General features: G+C 47.9%; 1 protein-coding gene across 5 annotated transcripts in view; it reads left to right on the top strand.

Annotated features, from left to right (window-relative positions):
* CAMKK1 (calcium/calmodulin dependent protein kinase kinase 1) overlaps window positions 1-18476 on the top strand; it is a 112112-nt gene that overhangs the window by 71452 nt on the left and 22184 nt on the right. For all 5 annotated transcript variants that reach the window (XM_054847659.1, XM_054847655.1, XM_054847658.1 and 2 more), the window contains exons 10-11: window positions 16028-16227; window positions 16923-16976. In XM_054847659.1, coding sequence (XP_054703634.1) covers window positions 16028-16227; window positions 16923-16976 — 254 coding nt within the window. The remainder of the gene's footprint in view (window positions 1-16027; window positions 16228-16922; window positions 16977-18476) is intronic.

Raw genomic sequence — 18476 nt, 5'->3', positions numbered from 1 at the left:
GTCCCTGAATTGAAGACACAAGGTAGACCGGTCTATGTGTTGGCATCTTGTCAGCATGGGCCCTGAGGAGCAGTGAGGGCTGGCTGGTGTTTCCCCTCATGGACTCAGCAGAGCTGGCATGTCTGTGTAACCTCTCGCTCTCCGCAGTGCGGAATGTAAGGCTGTCAGCTGGTGCGTTTTGCTCACTGCTGATCTGCAGACCTTGTGCTGCAGGCTTCATGGCTGAGCTTCTTTCCTGACCTGTGCCGGCAGTGGGAGGATACCCATGAAATTGCTGGTTGCTTTCTTGTCTGTAAGACCTCTGAAGTAGTCAAGCACAGGAAAGCTGGGCATTTATGGGTGCAGGACACATCCGTACCATGCAAGGGGTGTGGGTCAGAGCCTGGTGCTCTGATGTGGTGTGGTGCTGGTAGCTGGCATTACTCCCATGCTGCATCTGTATTACACTGAACATTCCCATCCTCCTGAACCTCCTGCCAGCATTGTCACCAAGTCAGAAGGCACAACTCTGATCCCTTGCTGCTCACTCACCTTAGGTCCCTGCCTTCATCCTCAACTCTGCTGCTTGCACTGGAGCAGTTCATGGACAGAGGAAGAAGAGGCAATACAGCTTTTGCAGAGGCAATTCATGCCTCACAGATCTATTAGTTTTCATAGAATCATAGAATGGTTTGGGTTGGAAAGGACCTTAAAGATCATCTAGTTCCAACCCTCCTGCTACAGGCAGGGACACCCTCCACTAGACCATGTTGCCTAAAGCCTCATCCAACCTGGTCTTAAACACTTCCAGGGATGGGGCCTCCACGACTTCTCTGGGCAACCTGTTCCAGTGCTTCGCCACTCTAACAGTAAAGAATTTCCTTCTAACATCTAATCCAAATCGACCCTCCTTCAGCTTAAACCTCTTACCCCTTGTCCTGTCACTACACTCCCTGATAAACAGTCCCTCCCCATCTTTCCTGTAGGCCCCCTTCAGGTACTGGTAAGCCACAATTAGATCTCCCCGGAGCCGCCTCTTCTCCAGGCTGAACAATCCCAACTCTCTCAGCCTGTCCTCACAGGAGAGGTGCTCCAGCCCTCCGATCAGCTTTGTGGCCTCCTCTGGACTCTCTCCAACAGGTCCATGTCTCTCCTGTACTGGGGCCCCCAGAGCTGGATGCAGTACTCCAGGTGGGGTCTCACAAGAGCAGAGTAGAGGGGCAGGATCACCTCCCTCGACCTGCTGGTCACGCCTCTTTTGATGCAGCCCAGGACATGGTTGGCTTTCTGGGCTGCAAGCGCACACTGCCGGCTCATGTTGAGTTTCTCATCAATCAATACCCCCAAGTCCTTCTCCTCAGGGCTGCTTTCAATCCATTCCTCGCCCAGCCTATAGCTGTGCTTGGGATTGTGCCGACCCATGTGCAGGACCTTGCACTTGGCCTTGCTGAATTTCATGCGGTTCGCACGGGCCCACCTCTCCAGCCTGTCAGGGTCCCTCTGGATGGCATCCCTTCCCTCCAGCATGTTGACCACACCACACGGCTTGGTGTCATCGGCAAACTTGCTGAGGGTGCGCTTGATCCCACTGTCCATGTCGCCGACAAAGATGTTTAACAGTGCCGGTCCCAGTACCGACCCCTGAGGGACACCACTCGTCACTGTTCTCCACTTGGACATTGAGCCGTTGACCACAACTCTTTGAGTGCGACCATCCAGCCAATTCCTTATCCACCGAGTGGTCCATCCCTCGAATCCATGTCTGTCCAATTTAGAGAGAAGGATGTCGTGCGGGACAGTGTCAAATACCTTGCACAAGTCCGGGTAGATGACGTCAGTTGCCCTTCCCTTATCCACTGACGCTGTAACCCCATCATAGAAGGCCACCAATTTTGTCAGGCACAATTTGCCCTTAGTGAAGCAGTGTTGGCTGTCACCAATCACCTCCTTATCTTCCATGTGCCTGAGCATAGTCTCCAAGAGGGTCTAGTCCATAATCTTGCCAGGCATGGAGGGGAGACTGACTGGCTTGTAGTTCCCTGGGTCTTCCTTTTTACCCTTCTTAAAAATGGGGGTTATGTTCCCCCTCTTCCAGTCGGTGGGAACTTCGCCAGACTGCCAGGACTTCTCAAATACGATGGAGAGTGGCTTGGCCACTTCATCTGCCAGTTCCCTCAAGACCTGTGGATGCAACTCATCAGGTCCCATGGACTTGTGCACCTTCAGGTTCCTTAGATATTCTCAAACCTGATCTTCTCCTACAGTGGGCGGTTCTGCATTCTCCCAGTCCCTGCCTTCTGCGACCTGGGCAGTGTGGCTCAAGCATTTGCCAGTGAAGACTGAGGCAAAGAAGTCGTTGAGTACCTCAGCCTTCTCCATATCCTGGTAACCAGGTCACCCGTTTCATTCTGGAGGGGACCCACATTTTCCCTCATCCTCCTTTTCTCACTAACATACCTGTAGAAGCTTTTCTTGTTGTCCTTGACATCCCTGGCCAGACTAATCTCTATAAGGGCTTTGGCTTTTTCCAGAGGAGAAAACAAGCATGTAGACAAGGTGATCCTGCTACTACATTGTGTTTTGATTGCCAAACAGCTTTTGACTAGATCCATTAACAGTAGCTCATAAAGAAGCTCATAAGTCTCTTTGGCTGGGTGGCCTCTTGTGGATTAATAACTAGACAATCAGGAAAGTAGGAATACAGCTTTGACAGTAGAGAAAAGCCACTAGTGTGGTTAAACAGAAATTCATAATGTGGCCTGGGTTGTTCAATATATTCCTAAATGGCCAGAAAAAGGGTAGAGTACAATAAGAGAGATTGGTGATGACATCTGGTTATTCAGGATAGTCATTGTTAGAACTGACTGCGAAGATGCCATGATAGCAAGTGACAGCATGATAAAATGGCAGATAAAAATTCATGTTGCTGACTGCAGGGTAACGCATGAGGGGGAGAAACAACACTAAAAATATGTACATCGTGATGGGCTCTAAATTAGCTGTTCTCACTCAGGCTTCATTCTGGATAGTTCTCTGGAAAATGCCAGCCCATTACTTAGTGACATTCAACAAAGCTAACAAGATTTGGGGAATTATTGGGAATGAAATAGAGAAGAAAACAGAAAATGTCATTATACAGTTATTTGGATCTGTAAGACCTCTTAGGTACAGTCAAGGAGTATCTTGAATATTTTGTGCAACTCGGCTCAGCCTGTCTTAGAAACAGCTCTCTAGAACTGAAAAAGGCCTGAGAAGGATGATCAGGATGGTCCTGGAACATCTTATGTACAGAGGTAAGACCAAAGCTCTTAAGATTTGAAAATTACCATGGGAAAGGGTGATATGACAGAGGCTTATGAAATCCTAAGTGTCAGGAAAGTGATGAACAGGGAATGAATGCTCTCTGTCTCTAAAAACAAAAAAACTAAGGGGTAGTAAACAAAATAATCAGGTAGCCAGTTTAAACCAGAAGAAATTACTCTTTCATGTAGTGTGTAATTAAACGGTGAAATTCAGTGTTAGAGGAGATAGGTGCCAGAACTAAATGGGCTCCAAGTGATTAGGCAGATCTGCAGAAGAAAAGAGCATCAAGGACACTGAAATATGAGGACACAGGCAGTTTGCCATCAGACTGCCTAAAGCAGGGAGTGTGAGTGTTGGAGGTGTTACATCTCTCTGCCTGACACTTTTTCCCAGGAGATGGGGTGCTGTGGTAGGTGCGCCTTCGGTTTGGCTCCTCTTCTATCCTCATCTCTCCTCCAGCAGCTTGTCCACATTGTCCTTGAGGTTATCACTGTGACGTGATGACAGAGGTAACTGCGCTGTGCCAAGTTCTCTGAGTCTGATCTAGGTTAGCTTGGTGTCTCTCAGGCATGGCAACCTTTTATAAACCTGGCTTACTTTGGCAGTGCAAATGCACGGTTTTGGTGGCACATCTGAAGGTAGGGCAACCAGCAGAGGGAGGGACAAGGACACTTGAGTGAGTGATCGTCATCCCCAGTCAATGAGCAGTGCAAAGCGTGAGAGGTCAGACGTGTGCAAGACAGAGCCATGTCACCCTCCCTGTTTAGTCCAAAGTGAGATTTTTCCCAGCTGTTTCAACTTTAGGAAAGAAATACCTGCTTCTTTCACAAACCAGAGGGAATTGTTTCAAATGTGCTTTCAAAAAGCCAACATGTAGCTGCATCAAACTCAAAGGTAATGTTTCATGCTGCTGTGGTGCTTTGAGCCGTGTCTGCCTTAATTTCACCAATCTCCAGTGACCCCTGTGAGCTCAGAAGCTCCTCAGAGCCAAAGCAAGCCCCTCACTCTTGTTGAAGACTCACCTGGTTTGAAACACCTGCAGAGCAAGTCTCTGAGCATGATGGACCTTGCTGAGGCAGAGAAAGGTGGGTTGCAGTGCTTTGGTCCGCATTGAAATGCAATTTTTTGTCTAAAACCAGGGAGTGGGAATGAAATCCATGTTTGTGAGTATGTGACAGTCCAGAAGCTTCCAGGTTCTGCCAAAATTAGTCAGGTTACCCCAGAAAGTGGGTGGAAATGTATATATGAATGGGAAGCTCAAGACTGTTTTTCAGTAGAGTTTGAAGGGCAAAGATGCAGCTTTTTATATTCTCATTAACATTAATTTTATAGCAGTACCTGTATGCTTCAGCTGGGCGATCCACACTCTGCTGTGCTGGATGATGCTGGCATAACAGTTCCTGCTTGGACAAACCTTTAAGTTTCAAAGATAGTAAAAAATTTTAAAAAAGTAAAGTGTGGGTAGTCCTAGGCAGAGGGAGTGAAACAGGGCAATAAATTATAGGATGCCCAAGTGCTCCCAACAACAGGAACAATAGGATGCTTTATTTTGGGCTATTGAGTAACCACTTATTTTATTAGCGAATGAAAGTTAAAAATGGTTTTCTCTCAGAACTGCTGGGTAAATGCGTGGCAATTATTATGTAATTACAGAGGAAAAGTGCACCATTTGTGCACACTGAAGGAAAAGTGTTGCCAGGCAATCTACAGATTGCAAGGTAATTTTAATGTAAGCATACATAATTGTTATGTAATTTGGGAGACTCAATAACCATGCAGATGCTTGAAGCTCGCAGTCATCACAGTAGCAAATGCATCATTGCTGGTTGGGTTTTATTAAATTAGAGGTTGCAGACTGGATTCCTGTGGGAGCCTGCAAGGCGTTAATCCATGCCAGTGTGCTGCCCCCCGTGCAAACCATCCGCCCTGAGCGGCAAGGGGCCACAGGACCTGCTGAGTGTCCGTGGGGACTGGACTCCGCTGGTTATTCACGATGCTTGCCTGCAATGGAGGCCTCCTGCAAGAGGGCTGGCTCTGGGGAGAAGTGTTTGGAGGGAGGCAGCGGTCAGTGTGATGAGAGCAGAAACTCTGGGTGGGAAGCCTGGCTTAGCCGTGGTGGGAGGCAGGGACAGATGGCCTGGAGAGAGCTGAGAGCTCCCACATCCAGGGGGACTGCTTTTGGCTGGGTGTCTGGGTTTAGTATGTTTAGTACTGGGAAGTGCACTTTGATGTGTGCACAGTCTTAGCCTCACTCACTGAGTAATGAAGAAACAGAGACAGGTTCAAGGTCTGAGAGCCAGGGAGATCTGCCTGTGGGTAGAGTATCCCTTCCTCTGGCCCCCAAACTGCTGGGAAAACATTTTGAGCTTAAGTGTGGTTCACATGTTCTGTTTTCATATGCCTGTCTTAGACCTGGGCTCTGTTGTGCAGACTATGTCAGGAGTTAGTTAAGCAAACTTTAATTCCCATCCTGGTGAAATGGGCCCTACGAAGGAAAATGCTTTTGCTCCTGCTTGCAAGACTTCCCCAGTACTGACAGCACTGCATGCACACCCTCATGAACTGAGGAGGTGGGCTGTCAGCTGCATGTTGTAAGTACCACTGGAGTGGTAATTTCAGAATGCGCTTAAGTGCTTTGGATGGAAAAGTTTTGCTGGATTATTTGTGTCATTAACTAAAGCATGTGCTTAAGAGTCTCTGTGAATTGGGGATATGTGCAATTACCTCCCTTTCCAATTGTAACTTCCCTCTAGTAGTGCTTATCTGGGGTTATTTAAGCTTCAGTCTCCCTCCTAGTAAGGCAGACATTGCTTTCCCAATGATACTCAGCAGAAATAGATGTGCTAGTTAGCGAAGAGTTGCCAAAGAAGTTAGCAGCCATGGCAAGAGTCAATCCTGAAAGCCGGGAGGTGAACACATGCTCCCCCACAGAGCCAGGCAGCGGCTGGGGTTCAGCCCTGGATGCCTCACCGCCGGGACCCACCAGCAGTGCCAGATGGCCAGGCATCCAGCCGTGCACCTTGCAGCATGCCTTCCAGCACCCTGAGATCAGTGGCCTGGGCATTTCCTTGGCCAAAGGTTGTGTCTTTTGTATTTAATGGCCTCTGATATTGTTCCGTTCCTGTGTCCAATCCCTTGTTAAACTTGTGTAAATCTTCAATGTCTGCTACCTCCTATTTACACTGTGGGCAACAGTTCCCATTCGGGGTTGAGTCTGATCCTGCAGGTTTCAGCTGATGCCAGGAGTGACTTGGGAACAATCATGCCCTCTCTGTCCCACCCCTGGTTTATGGACCTCCATCACATCTTCATGGGTGGCTTTTCAAGGCTCCAGAGTCCTTGTCTGTGCCAAGTGTCCTTCCACCCCTTTGACCATCTAGCAGTCCTGGAGCTCCCCCAAGCCTTATTAATTGAGGGCACAACAGTATTTCAGAGTTGTCCGCTACAGTAAATGCGGCTGAAAATATTTGCAGCACATCCCTTCCCCAACAAAGCCTACAGGTTTGCTGGACAAAGACAGATAGTCGGCTGTTTTACTTCCGATATCCTGGTTATGGTAATACCTGAATACAGGTTTGACTTCTTGAAAGCAGTAAAATTTCCTTTTGGATTGACTCACTGGTGACTTATGTTTAATAACTGCACAGTAAAAGGGTTTGCTGAGTGACTGTGAATTTGGTGTCATGCCAGTTTGCATTGGCAGATGAACAGTGGAAACAAGTACCAGGTGAAGCATGTAAGGAGGATTTTCTTCCAGTGTCAGTCTGCTGGCCAGAAATGTTTTCCTTATTGTGAGCAGATGTTTGGTTCAACACAAGGAGTAGATACCTTAAACTCTTCTCCAGTGGTGGGAGACATACGTGGGAGCTGCAGGAGAGGTTGTGAGGGAGAAGTGTACTCCGTCAAAAGACACAAGGGATATGCCAGGCAGGTATCCTGGTTTGAATTTAGGATTGGGACACAAGTAGCTTTGCTTAGTAAGAGCCTAAGTAAGGCAGAGGAATAAGCAAACGAAAGGTCTGTCTAAGCAGGCAGCCTGGCTGTGACACTAGCCAGGAGCAGATGCTTAGTGCAGAACACACACACAAGCTTGACCCCGGGGGAAAACCCTGCTGACTTGCACAGTTAGGATGAAGCACAGCAACTGTCCCTTCTGCTGTTTAGCTGCAAGCTCAGTATTTTGTCCAGCTCACGAGAAGCTGAAACAGTTGCTGTCAGTGTGGCTGAAAGGAAGAAAAAACATTATTTCCTGCATTCTCCATAGAAAATGCACAATTTCCCTGCTGCGACTGTGTCTAGGGAAAGTAAGTGTGGCAGTTCTGGTCCCCTCTGCTTGTCTCATCTGAGCTATTGGGTTGAAGGGAGGGTCATGACACATAACTAAAGCTGTTGGGAAGTTACCTTTCCAGCAGCAGTTCTCTGCAGGGCGCCCATATGAATGCCTGCGATGCTCTGGAGCCTTGCACGCAAAGCCTGGAACAATAATGAATTGCCTGACATGCAGATCAAAGCTGGCTTTTCTGAGATAAGACTTAATCTACTTGATCATCAATATGTGAGTATAATTTCCATTATCTTAAAAGGAAATTTAAGCAAACACATCAACAGCTGAGTCAACTGCAACATAAGCCTGGGGTAGGCACACTCAAGCATCAGTAGCATAAATGAGTTTGATCAGGTTTGGCTGTTGGCAGAGGTGAGTTCCTCAGGCCTCATGCTGGCATGGCCCAGGAGAGCTGGGACACGAGTCCATGACAGAGCTGCTGTGTGCTCTGCTGTGATTCCCAGTGAGCTGCTTGATCCATCTGTGCCTCCATTCCTGTGTGCGAGATGGGGACTTGCTCCTTTTCTGCTCCTGCTTCTTGCCTGTGCAACTTGGGAGCCCCTCAAAACTGAACATGTTGAGGTGGGAGCTCTTAACTGCAACTACAGCTGCAGTGTGCTGGGTCTTATAAATGACACCACCAGGAGAATTGGGGCTGGCTTGTGTTTTATCACTTGCAGAGCTCCGGGTGATAAAAAACCCAAACAAAAAACCTTTCATGTAGCTGCAACTGTTGCTGATACACAATCGATGAGGACTTTGTATAAGAGTGAGAGTAATTAGCTGGTGGAGCAGATCAGAGAGATGTGCTAGAGCCTCTTAAGAGAGATCAGGCAGTTTGATTTTTTGTTGTTGTTTGATGAAGTTATGTAAGCAATTGTGCTTGGGGTCAGACACAGTCCACGGCACAGGCTGTGCAGGTCGTTTTGGCAGAACTTGCTGCACATCATACCCTCCTCCCCACTTTCCAGCGGTCCCTCGAATGTTGGCAGATGTGTAGCTGTGGCAGGAAGCTCTGCATATCCTCTGTGACCAGTGATCTATGGTGTGCTTGTGCAGGTTGGAGGACAGGTGTAGAAGGGCAGCCTTTGGCAAGGCTACCTCTCCTTCCTCTTCCCCGTTGCTTCCTACTGTCAGTATCCCATACCTTGTCCCTTCTGGCAGGAGTGTGGTGGGCAACCAGGTGCTGAAAATGGAGCACAAATGGCAGCTGAACTCTTCCAAAGGGCTGGGCAGCGCTGGGTGTTGGAATCCCCTTTTCTACAGCCCAGGCTTGCAACATATTCAAGTGGCAGAGGTTTGATGGATGCAGCAAGAGAGCGGCAAAGTAGTGAACAGAGCTGAAAAAATAGGAGCTGGGATCCTCACCCCAGCCGGTACACGAAACCCCTGCAATGAGCTGAGCCTGGGAGGGAAGGTGTTCCCCTCGCACAGCCCACTACATCCATGTCCTCCAGCTCTTTCTCAGTGGAGCGTTGCGGACAAGTACAGAGGCTTGCTTCAAAGAGCAGCCTTCTGTTTTAAGCTTTGGATGGTGGTGCAGCAGTTTCCTTGGGAGGGTGTTAAATCATTTCTTTGCTAGAGGGGTGATGTGAGAGTAATACTAAGCAGACTCTGCAGTAGCACCATATGGATTGCTTTTGCCCTTGAATGGGAATGGGATTCTGTTTTTAATCAAGCATAATTCAGCATCAGCTTCAGTAAATAGCAGGATGTGTCAGTGCATTGCAAAGTTTTATATGTATAATTTTTAAATGGGCTTTTAGTAAGTTGGTATTAACCTGCTGGAGCTCTAAGGTTTCCAGAAAGGAGTGCAGTGAAAGGCACCTTTTCTAAAAGGACCAAGGAACAATCTCTCTTTTTCTAGCAATCCTACCTCTGCTCCCTCTTGGTCTTCACTGGCTGTTAATCTAAGCAGACAGTTCCCAGGCCTTTGCTTTTGAATGAAAAGGAAAAGCCTATTTAGTCTCTGAATAGCCTGCGGTATCTGGAAATGAGGAGCATTTGTGAAATGAGTTGCATGTTGCAAAAAAAGCTGACTTGTCCCACCAAAGGCAGCCAAGGGACTGAACAGAAAGAAATTATGTGCTCAGTGGGGCTTTGCTAACGAGTAGTGATGGAGCAGGGAAGCAGAGCGGCAGGAGACCTGGAGAGAGCCCAGGCAGTGCTGTGTGCTGCACGCACAGATAGGAGCCAGCTGGCCAAGCAGCAGAGATCCTCCCCAAAATCTGCCCCTTTTTTCCAGCCCCTGAAGATTCACCCCTGCCTGCTTTGCGATATGAGTGCTGCAGGATCTCTAAGCCACAGCACAGTTTACAGCCGTGATGCTCCAGGACCTCGGCCCTGCCCCGTATCTTCCCGAGCGTATCTTCCCCCAGTTCAGAGGGACATAAGCCCGTGCCTTTTAATACCATTCCTAAATCACCTGCTGGCTTTTCACAGAGATAACATTCAGTGTGTGCCAAAATTGTGTCCTAAATGGGCATGTTTTGTGACCTGGAAGTACAAACCAGCTGCTTGTTCCCTGGACAGTCAGCACCCAGAGTGTTTGCAGGCCTGGAGGTGTCTGGATGGCAGAGTACCACCAGGTAGCTGTGACAGCCTCTTGGTGTTAGACACATGCTGTCTTGTTGCCTAGGGCCAAGGATGAGAAACCATGTTTGTGGTGCTGATGAAGTTATGGGAGAAGTGGGTGCGGACTGCCTGAAACTGTTGAAAGGAGGTGAGTAATCTAGGTGTGCCACTGGAGAGGCTTTCAGAGAGTCCACCCTGGGACAAGGTCTGCCATAAGGACGAGCTGCAAGGTCATGGGCAGCTTTTCATGAAGCTGTGGGTGCTTCTTTCTGCCCCTGTTGGGAAGGCGTGAAAGCAGGAGAAGAAGTCGACCCCAGCATGGCACACCCCATGTCCCCATTGCTCTGAGAAACTCTGGATTACTCTGTTCTGTACATAAACACTCAACCTATTGGATCCATGCTGCTAATACCAAGATAAAATACATTGTGAAGAAGAAACAAAACAAAGCCCTGAAAACCCAGATTTTTAAGGAGACCTTTTATTTTGAGTAGTTGTTTCATATGGGCTTGAATTTGAACACCCAAATACAGGTTCATCCCAGCTTCTATAGGTAGTAGGTGCAGCATACGTGCTAGAGGCTCTATCTGAAACTGAGAGGGACAGAAGATGATGATGATGGTCCTTTCCCAACTGCTGTTAACACCTTGAGTGCTCTGAATCCTTCTCTGAGCTTGTATCTCTCCACCACACAGCATCAGCCTTCAGCAGACTTTTCTTAGGTGCCTGCACTTCATGCCCAAAGTCAGGAGACAGCCTAGACTTTTAGGCATGATTTCCCATGTTTCTGAGCACCCCAGGGCTTTAGAGTTTGATTAACTCCAACTTCAGATGTGCCTGGTCAGGCTTTCTAACACAAGTTGTGCTGAAAAGGTAGTACATGTGCCTTCACCTGTCATACCTGCTTCGTTCATGGGGCGACTGTGAGGCTTAGCAAACGGGTATTTCTAATGCGCTTTGGGATCTTTGCCTAGATGATGCTCCAGAAATCCATGGGATTGTTATTCGGATGCAAATAGGCCTGAAATACTATTACCTTTCCACTGAAGTGAAGGATAGGTCTAATAAACCCAAATTTAACAGAGCGCTGCAGAATCAGACTTTCTCCTAAGGGCTCTGTAATATCTTACACTGTTTCATTTTCATTATGAAGAGGTATTGATCTATTCTTTGAAACGAGTCTGTCAGCACAGAAAGTGCAGAGCATCTTGGAGCCCAGGGACGTTGCTCCAGTGAGCTGCTGACCTCTGCTTTAAGAGCAAAATCCTTTCCAGGTAAAAGCAACGCATGGAACCCTTTAGTCAGTTTGCCAAAGCAGCTTCAGTGAAGTGCTCTGCTTTGGCCAGCTCAGCATCGATTTTAGCCTTGGCAGGGATGCAGACAGGCACATTTGCAGGGGAATGAGTGTTTTTTGGCTGTCGATGTCCCCCTTGTACGTGGCACATGGGGCCTGGGAGGGGAGCACTGATGGGCTGGTCCTTCCCAAGGCTGCGTGCATCCAGCACCCGCATCTCTATGGCTGGATGGTGTGGGTCTGAGGGCAGTCTTGCCAGGGCTGATGTCTGCCTGCTTTGTAACTGTTTCTGCAATGTCACCAGCAAAAAACCCAATGCCTTGCTGTGGCCAGTCTCTCTGAGCAGGGCACGGAGTAGCTGGAAGTTCCCTTGAAGGCATGGACTCAGCTTAGGGGTCCTAGTTCCCCATGAAGGGAACTAAGGGGAGGTATGTCATGGGTTGGTTTAAAAGAATAATCCCCAAACCCTTATGGAGCAAGTTTAGGTGCAGCAATACAGATAGTTATTTTGGTTATGTTTCTTTAAAGCACATTTGGGGTTTAAAGTGCTTTTCCTCCTCTTCTGTGCCTGATGCAGCCCTGCTCCTCTTTGCTAGCAGCTGTGTCACAGCATGTCCTTGATCCCAAGAACAGGACAAGCGTTTTGTTTCTGGGACCTCTGGTCCTGGCTTCCAGTGACACTGAATAGCAATGCTAACATAGGCACCTTTCCCACCTTCTGCTCTTACATCTGCAGAGGGAAGAAACTTGCTCCCAGATGCTTCAGGCTGCTGAAATTAGAGGGTTGATTTGTGTTGGTGATTGTGTTTAACTGAGTGCGGGTGTCACCTGCTCCCCTTGGGTGGCTCTGTGGGTTTTGTGCTCCTTACGCTGTTGTCCCTTCTGTACAGTCATTAGCAGTCTGGAGGGTATCATTAGTGTTAGGCTTTTATTTCTGAGATGCTTAGCTCTCCCTCTGGAGTTCTGCAGCGATAACACCATCTTTTTCTCTGCACATCGTGCTGGAAATGCAGATCACGCTGGTTTAACAAGTACCTTTCCTGCAGGACAGCTCTGTCCCTGAGCTTCTTTTGCAGTGCGTGGCAGCGATGCCCATGTCACTGCTGGCACATCCTGCCACTTGGCCAGTCAGCCTTTGGCCAGCCCTGCTGAATTAATTGTTCCCTGCCCTTCTCCCTGCAATGCGTTATCTGCAAGAGATGTGGACTCACAGCGAAAGTTCGTGGGTTGGAAAGTTTTTTCTGAGCTTAGTGGTGTTGATGTCCTGCAGATGAACAGTCCTGCTTCCTTTCTGCAGCTCTCAGACAAGCCAGGTTTTTTCTGTTCCCTTCAAATGGAGTTGGGAATGATTTTTGGGGAATCTTTTACTCTTATTTCTGCAGCACTGTATTCTACTGAACTGTACCAGTGGCAATGCACAGCACAGGAGAGGATAAGTCCGTGCATTTTGAAGCCTGAAGCCTGTTTTGGATAGCTGTGCGAGGGAGGATGCCCACAGCAGCTGGTAGACTGGACTTTAAGAATTGTGCTTCTTCAGAGCAGAAAAGGGATTTCAGGTTGCCTTCATCAGGTTAGCAGCTCCACACCAAATCATTTCTTGGCAGACGTGAGCTCTTACTCTTACAATTTTTGTAGCTGTGATGGAACCTCATTCATTTACACCAGCTGGTGCTCGGCGCACAATTCCTGTCTGTCATCCATTCTCCCTTCATGGCTATTGCCTCTGCACAAGGCAGCTGGATAGGGGTGAGGATTTGCAGATAGCATAAGTCTTTTGAGCCAGCTGGCATGAGACTTTGATTACTGTCACCCAAACAGCATGGCAAAGCAGCACGGCACGTGGGTTGGACGCTACTCCCAGCACCGCCACTCCTGAGCTGGCCATGTCTCCTCTGTGTCCATCTCCTTCCCATCCCACTATTTTTATTATTGACATCATGAGCCAGGTTTTGCCTGGCTGATGCTGCATTGCAAAGCCCTGGGATGTGTCAGGCTCACTCCTGAAAGCACAGCCTGTGCTCCTCTGCCCCGCAGGCGCTTGTGCTAATTTCCTCCTCTTGAGCAGTCAAGGTCAGAGACTGTCCCTAACGCTCATGTCAAGCACGTGGATGGTCTGTTCAAATGTTCATTGATCCTAGTGTTTGATGGCTTTGATTTTTGCAAAGGATGTGTTTCTCATTTCTTTGTTCAACATTTACATTGCTCCTGTCCCTAACAGCCGGCAGTGCCCCGACCCGCTGGGTACCAGGCTGAGATGGGCACTGAACAAACACAGAGCACCTGGCAAACAGTTTACGTTTTTCCTCTACTTTTATTAGATTGCGCAAAGGCTGGGAATGTATTTTACAAGATTAATAGTTATTTGATATGAGAATTGGTTTGTGGTTTTGTTTGGGCTTTTTTTTTCTCCCTTTCCTGTATGGAAGAAATAATAAAAAGCATAGAGTACCTGCTTGCCTGGTGTAACTCCCTCAGTTTTCACAGACTTAGCTCCAGGGATATACTTGTATGGCCCACATATATTTGTGGCTTGTATTTTTTTGAGGCATTGGGAATCAGCCCTGTGGTATCAGGCAGGGTACCAGACACCTGCCTGAAAGGCAGCTCATCTCCTGAAGGGAAACTTCATTTCCCCCTCTTGCTGCTTTTTTTTTTTTTTTTTTTCTTTCCCTATATTACCATAATGAAATGCCAGCTTGCCACCAGCTTTGCTGCGGAGCAGATGTCTCCTCGTAATTACTGTTGTTGCAGGGTTTTCAGTGTTTATCCTGACTGTCTAGCCGGGCTGTTACAGCATTAACTGGCTCACATCACAGCATGGCCACGCAGTTGCTGCACATCTGGAAGAAGTTGTAAGCACCACTGCTCTCCAGTAAGCTTCTGTCTGCTGTGTCTCCAGATCAGCTCTTTAATGTGCCAAGGGCAGCATCCCCCAGCGCTGCTTTAAACTAAGGAGAGGTCCTTGCAGAAAAAGTGTCTGCAGGCATGATTTCACCTCCCCAGACACAGCCTGCTGGGGAACTGGCTTGAAAAGAGCAGAATAGTTATGTGAAGTTTGTTCTTTCTTGGTCCTAAAACACAAGCTGGGACGCTCCGTAGGGCAGGCTGCCTTTGCAACAGTGTGTTGACCAGGTTTGTAAAGCAGGAAAGGGTTAGACCAGCATTTTCCCCCACCCAGTTGCGTGTTTCCTAGGAGATATGAAAAGTGTTTGTGGGGAGGTATAAAAACAAACGTGCTCCGTTTGCAAGAAGGAAATGTGAAAATGGTGGTTGGGGCTGGGGAAGGAGAGAAGCTGAGGGGTCCTGTTCCCCTGGGAAGGGCAGTAAAGACTTAGAGGACTTCCTCTTCTCTTCAGTAAAGTCTCTTGGGTTTTCTACAGTTCTGCTTTTGGGGTCATTTTGTGTTCTGAAAGCTGGGGGTTGGGGTTTTTTGATTTTTTTTTTAATTTTTTTTCTCCAGGTTTCTGAGAAGTCAGCCCCTTTCTTAAACTCCTTGCTGCCGCTTCCCTCAGCAGCACAGGAATGGCTTTCTTGCAGCTGCAATATTGCTCCCCAGATAGCTTCTAATGAGAGGGATTTTGTTGTTTTTCAGTGCATCTCAACCTCCAGGCTCTTTGCAAGGGTTTCTTTCATTTTGGATGTCTAAGCAATTCAGCCGGTGCCCACGGTTGGCCTTACGGACCCGAGGCAGAGTTGGAGTCTTTGCAGCAGCCTCGTGGGAACGAAAGGCCATGCATAGGGACAGCCTGCGCTCCAAAGGGCTGTGTGGCAGAGGTTTGGCCATGGCTCTGGGTGCGAGAGTGGTCGCCGTGGCTGGCTGCTTTATGCGGTGGTGGGGATTTGGGGTAATGCAAAACAAGTTGAGGTCATTTCTCTATTTGTGGGCTCCACTGTGAAGCACAGCTAGAGAGAGAGAGAGAGTACCTTTTTGGGTTGCTGGCACCAACCAGCTGGTGATTGATTGCTCTGTGGTCAGAGGCATCTTTTGAGCTGGAAATACCCACTGATTTCTGAGCTGTTGGCTGGCCTTGGCACTTGGCTGCTAGTTGCTTAAATATCTCCTCTGGGCCTGTTTCAGTCTGCCTGCGGTTCTGCCCCTTTTGATTAGTTTCATGGAACCACAGCTTCAAAATAAACAAATTAAAAATTAACCTTTTTACTTGGATCTCACGAACCTTTAATACCACAAGCTGCCCAACCCATCAGCTGGTCTGATCAGGCCAAGCAAATCTGCAGGATTTGAATGATTTCTTTCTCTAACAGCTCTGCTCAGTCCCACTGGTTGGACTCTTCTGGGTTCACGTTCGTTCTTTGTGTAATTATTGGTGACAGATGTATTTCAGAGCGTTGGGCTCCGTACATCCCAGTGAGGCACCAAAAAGGAATGGGTATAGGAAATGGCACTTCTACTACATTATATTGCATATCCAACAGCAGCCTTGAGTGGGGTGCCTGAGCTTGCACCTTTACTTTCATACTCCTGGAAAGGTTTCTTCTGGGTGGGTCAGCTGCAGACCATGATCCTGGTTTTGGTGGATTTTTTTTTTTTTTAGTGCACTACCAGAAGATCATTCACCGGGACATCAAGCCTTCCAACTTGCTCTTAGGAGATGATGGGCACGTCAAAATTGCTGATTTTGGAGTCAGCAATCAATTTGAAGGGAACGATGCCCAGCTTTCCAGCACGGCAGGGACACCAGCCTTCATGGCGCCAGAGGCCATTTCAGACACTGGCAAAAGTTTCAGTGGAAAGGTAAGTCTTTGCTCACAGCTAATGCCTCCTGGGACCCCCAGGCATGGCACAAAGGGCAGCACCGCACCTGCATCCTGGGTTGTTGCCCACCCAGGGATTGTGGTGCGGGTTGGGGTTGTTACTAAGTAAAACTGAAGATCTAATTCTGTGTGTTCAGTCCAGGCAAAGTTTACATTGGCTGTTTTATGCAGCAGGCAGACCGACTTTGTGGACCTGGCAGGAGCCATGTTAGAGCCCTTTCCCTGCCCAAAGCAAAAGCAGGAAACTCCTGATTCCCTTCCAAAATAATCAAGAGACACAGGGGTCTGCTGGGCATCAGGGTCATGTTTTGATCCCCTGAAAGGAGGGACACTGCCAGGATGTGGGAAATAGGGTCTTAGTGTGGGTGGTTTTGCCTGGAAGAAGACTTTCAAGGTTCAGCCCTGAATGGTGTCATCCCCTGTAAGAAGGGGCTGCTTGCTGGTCACTGCACTCCACAGCAAGGACAAGGGTGGCAGCGTCTGGCCCTGCACAGTCCTTGCTCCCCAGGCATGCTGCAGATGCCTTTAGGAGCCCAGCTTCAGAGAGACTGCACAATAAAATAGAAAATGTTGAATGCGTACAAATAATGTTCTGTGAGTTGGTGGGAAAATCCAGCTTGTTCAGATCATCTCTGTGTTGCATCTCATTTACTGCCGGCACATGCTTTCTTTCAGGCGCTTGATGTATGGGCCATGGGAATTACCCTGTACTGCTTTGTTTATGGGAAGGTAAGCTGGCTTTCAGACACTGGAGCCCTGCGTGGGAGTGTCTGCCCATCTGGCTTTTGTCTCATTCCTTTCCAAATAAAGGCAAATATTAGAAATGAAGAACTACCTTTTGCAAGCTCCTGTTTTCCCAAATCACCCTGCAGATGAGAAGGGACTGACGCTGTGATCTGTGGAAAGGATGGTTTCTAGAGTTGGCCCCTGTATTCAGAGCAGTTGTTCGTGCTACAAACCCAGAGCAGCATCAGTAGCACCAACAACAGTTTGTCAGGGGGTTATCCATATTGCCTATATTTAGAAGCAAGCCAGATAGAGCATGGAGAGAGGTTTGATCCAAAGCCACTGCAGCACTTTAGCAAACTAGATTACAGAAAGCTCTTTCTGTCAGAGCTGAGGTGGAGAACACTTTGGCAGAGCCAGCTCTTCAGAGCTGTGTTCTGCAGACTCCATGTCCTGTCATGGCTTTTCCCTCTCCTGTGGCCAGAACCCTCTTTTCCCACCCATGCTGTCCCAGGGCAAGCAGTACAGCAGGCACGTGCGGTCTGTGCATGTCGGATGTTACCCTGAACCTCCTGTCCAAGCGTGGACTGCTGCAGATCCCACCACAGAGGCATAAGGCATCCAGCTCGGGGGTATAGAAGTGGCTGGGGGAGATGGCAGAGGCAGAACTGTCTCCACTGGTGGTGTGATATTGCTGAGCTAAGTCAGGATGGAAAATATTCTCTGACCTGTGTCTATAATGATGTCTCATTTAGGCCCAATCCTCAAGTGACAGGGTATAACCTTGATTGTGTATTCTGGTATAACCTCATGGTGATACTACTTCCCCCTATGGCAATAGAGGGAATATGAAGCCAAGTGCAAGGATACGCTCATCTGTTCCATGTGTCCCTGTACAGTAAATATTGTACATTTTGCACCTATTTTATATTTCATAATTTAATCTTTTAATTTAATCTGTTTAAGTCCACAGCCCACTAAAACAAGTGTACCTGCTCCTTTAGTTTCGATGCAGATGTTGATAGGGGCTGTGAATATGCTGCTCCTGTATCCTCCGCAGTATTCACCACAGCTCAGTTAACCGCCTGTCAGTCCTGCCTGCCCTGCCAGGTAGGAAGAGCCAGAATCTAGGTCTAAATTAATCCAGTGTAAAAAGTTGTGCTGAAGACAAATATGCTTTGAATCCATATATCTGAATTTACAATAGAAAACTAGGTTTTTTAATAGTAATACCTAGCTTCAAATGTGGCTTGTCACACAGAGACCTCAAAGCGGTGATACAAGCAAGACAGTATCAGGATCTCCATTTTTTCAGGTAGAAGAAGTGGAGCAGAGAAAAGGAAAATGAGTACTTCATGGTCACCTGGCAGGCTGGATGGAGGGGGGTATCCCAATCCAGTTCTGTATTCCTTAGGTCCCTCTGCTGTTCTTCTGCAATTATTTCTTAATAGGGAACAAATCAATTTATTTTGTGTGGGGAGATTTTATTTATTTCCATGTATC

This window comes from Grus americana, chromosome 19 (genome assembly GCF_028858705.1).
Source record: "Grus americana isolate bGruAme1 chromosome 19, bGruAme1.mat, whole genome shotgun sequence".
Classification (NCBI taxonomy): Eukaryota; Metazoa; Chordata; class Aves; order Gruiformes; family Gruidae; genus Grus; species Grus americana.
Note: the sequence above shows the minus strand (reverse complement) of the source record. Positions and strands in the feature narration are given on the sequence as shown.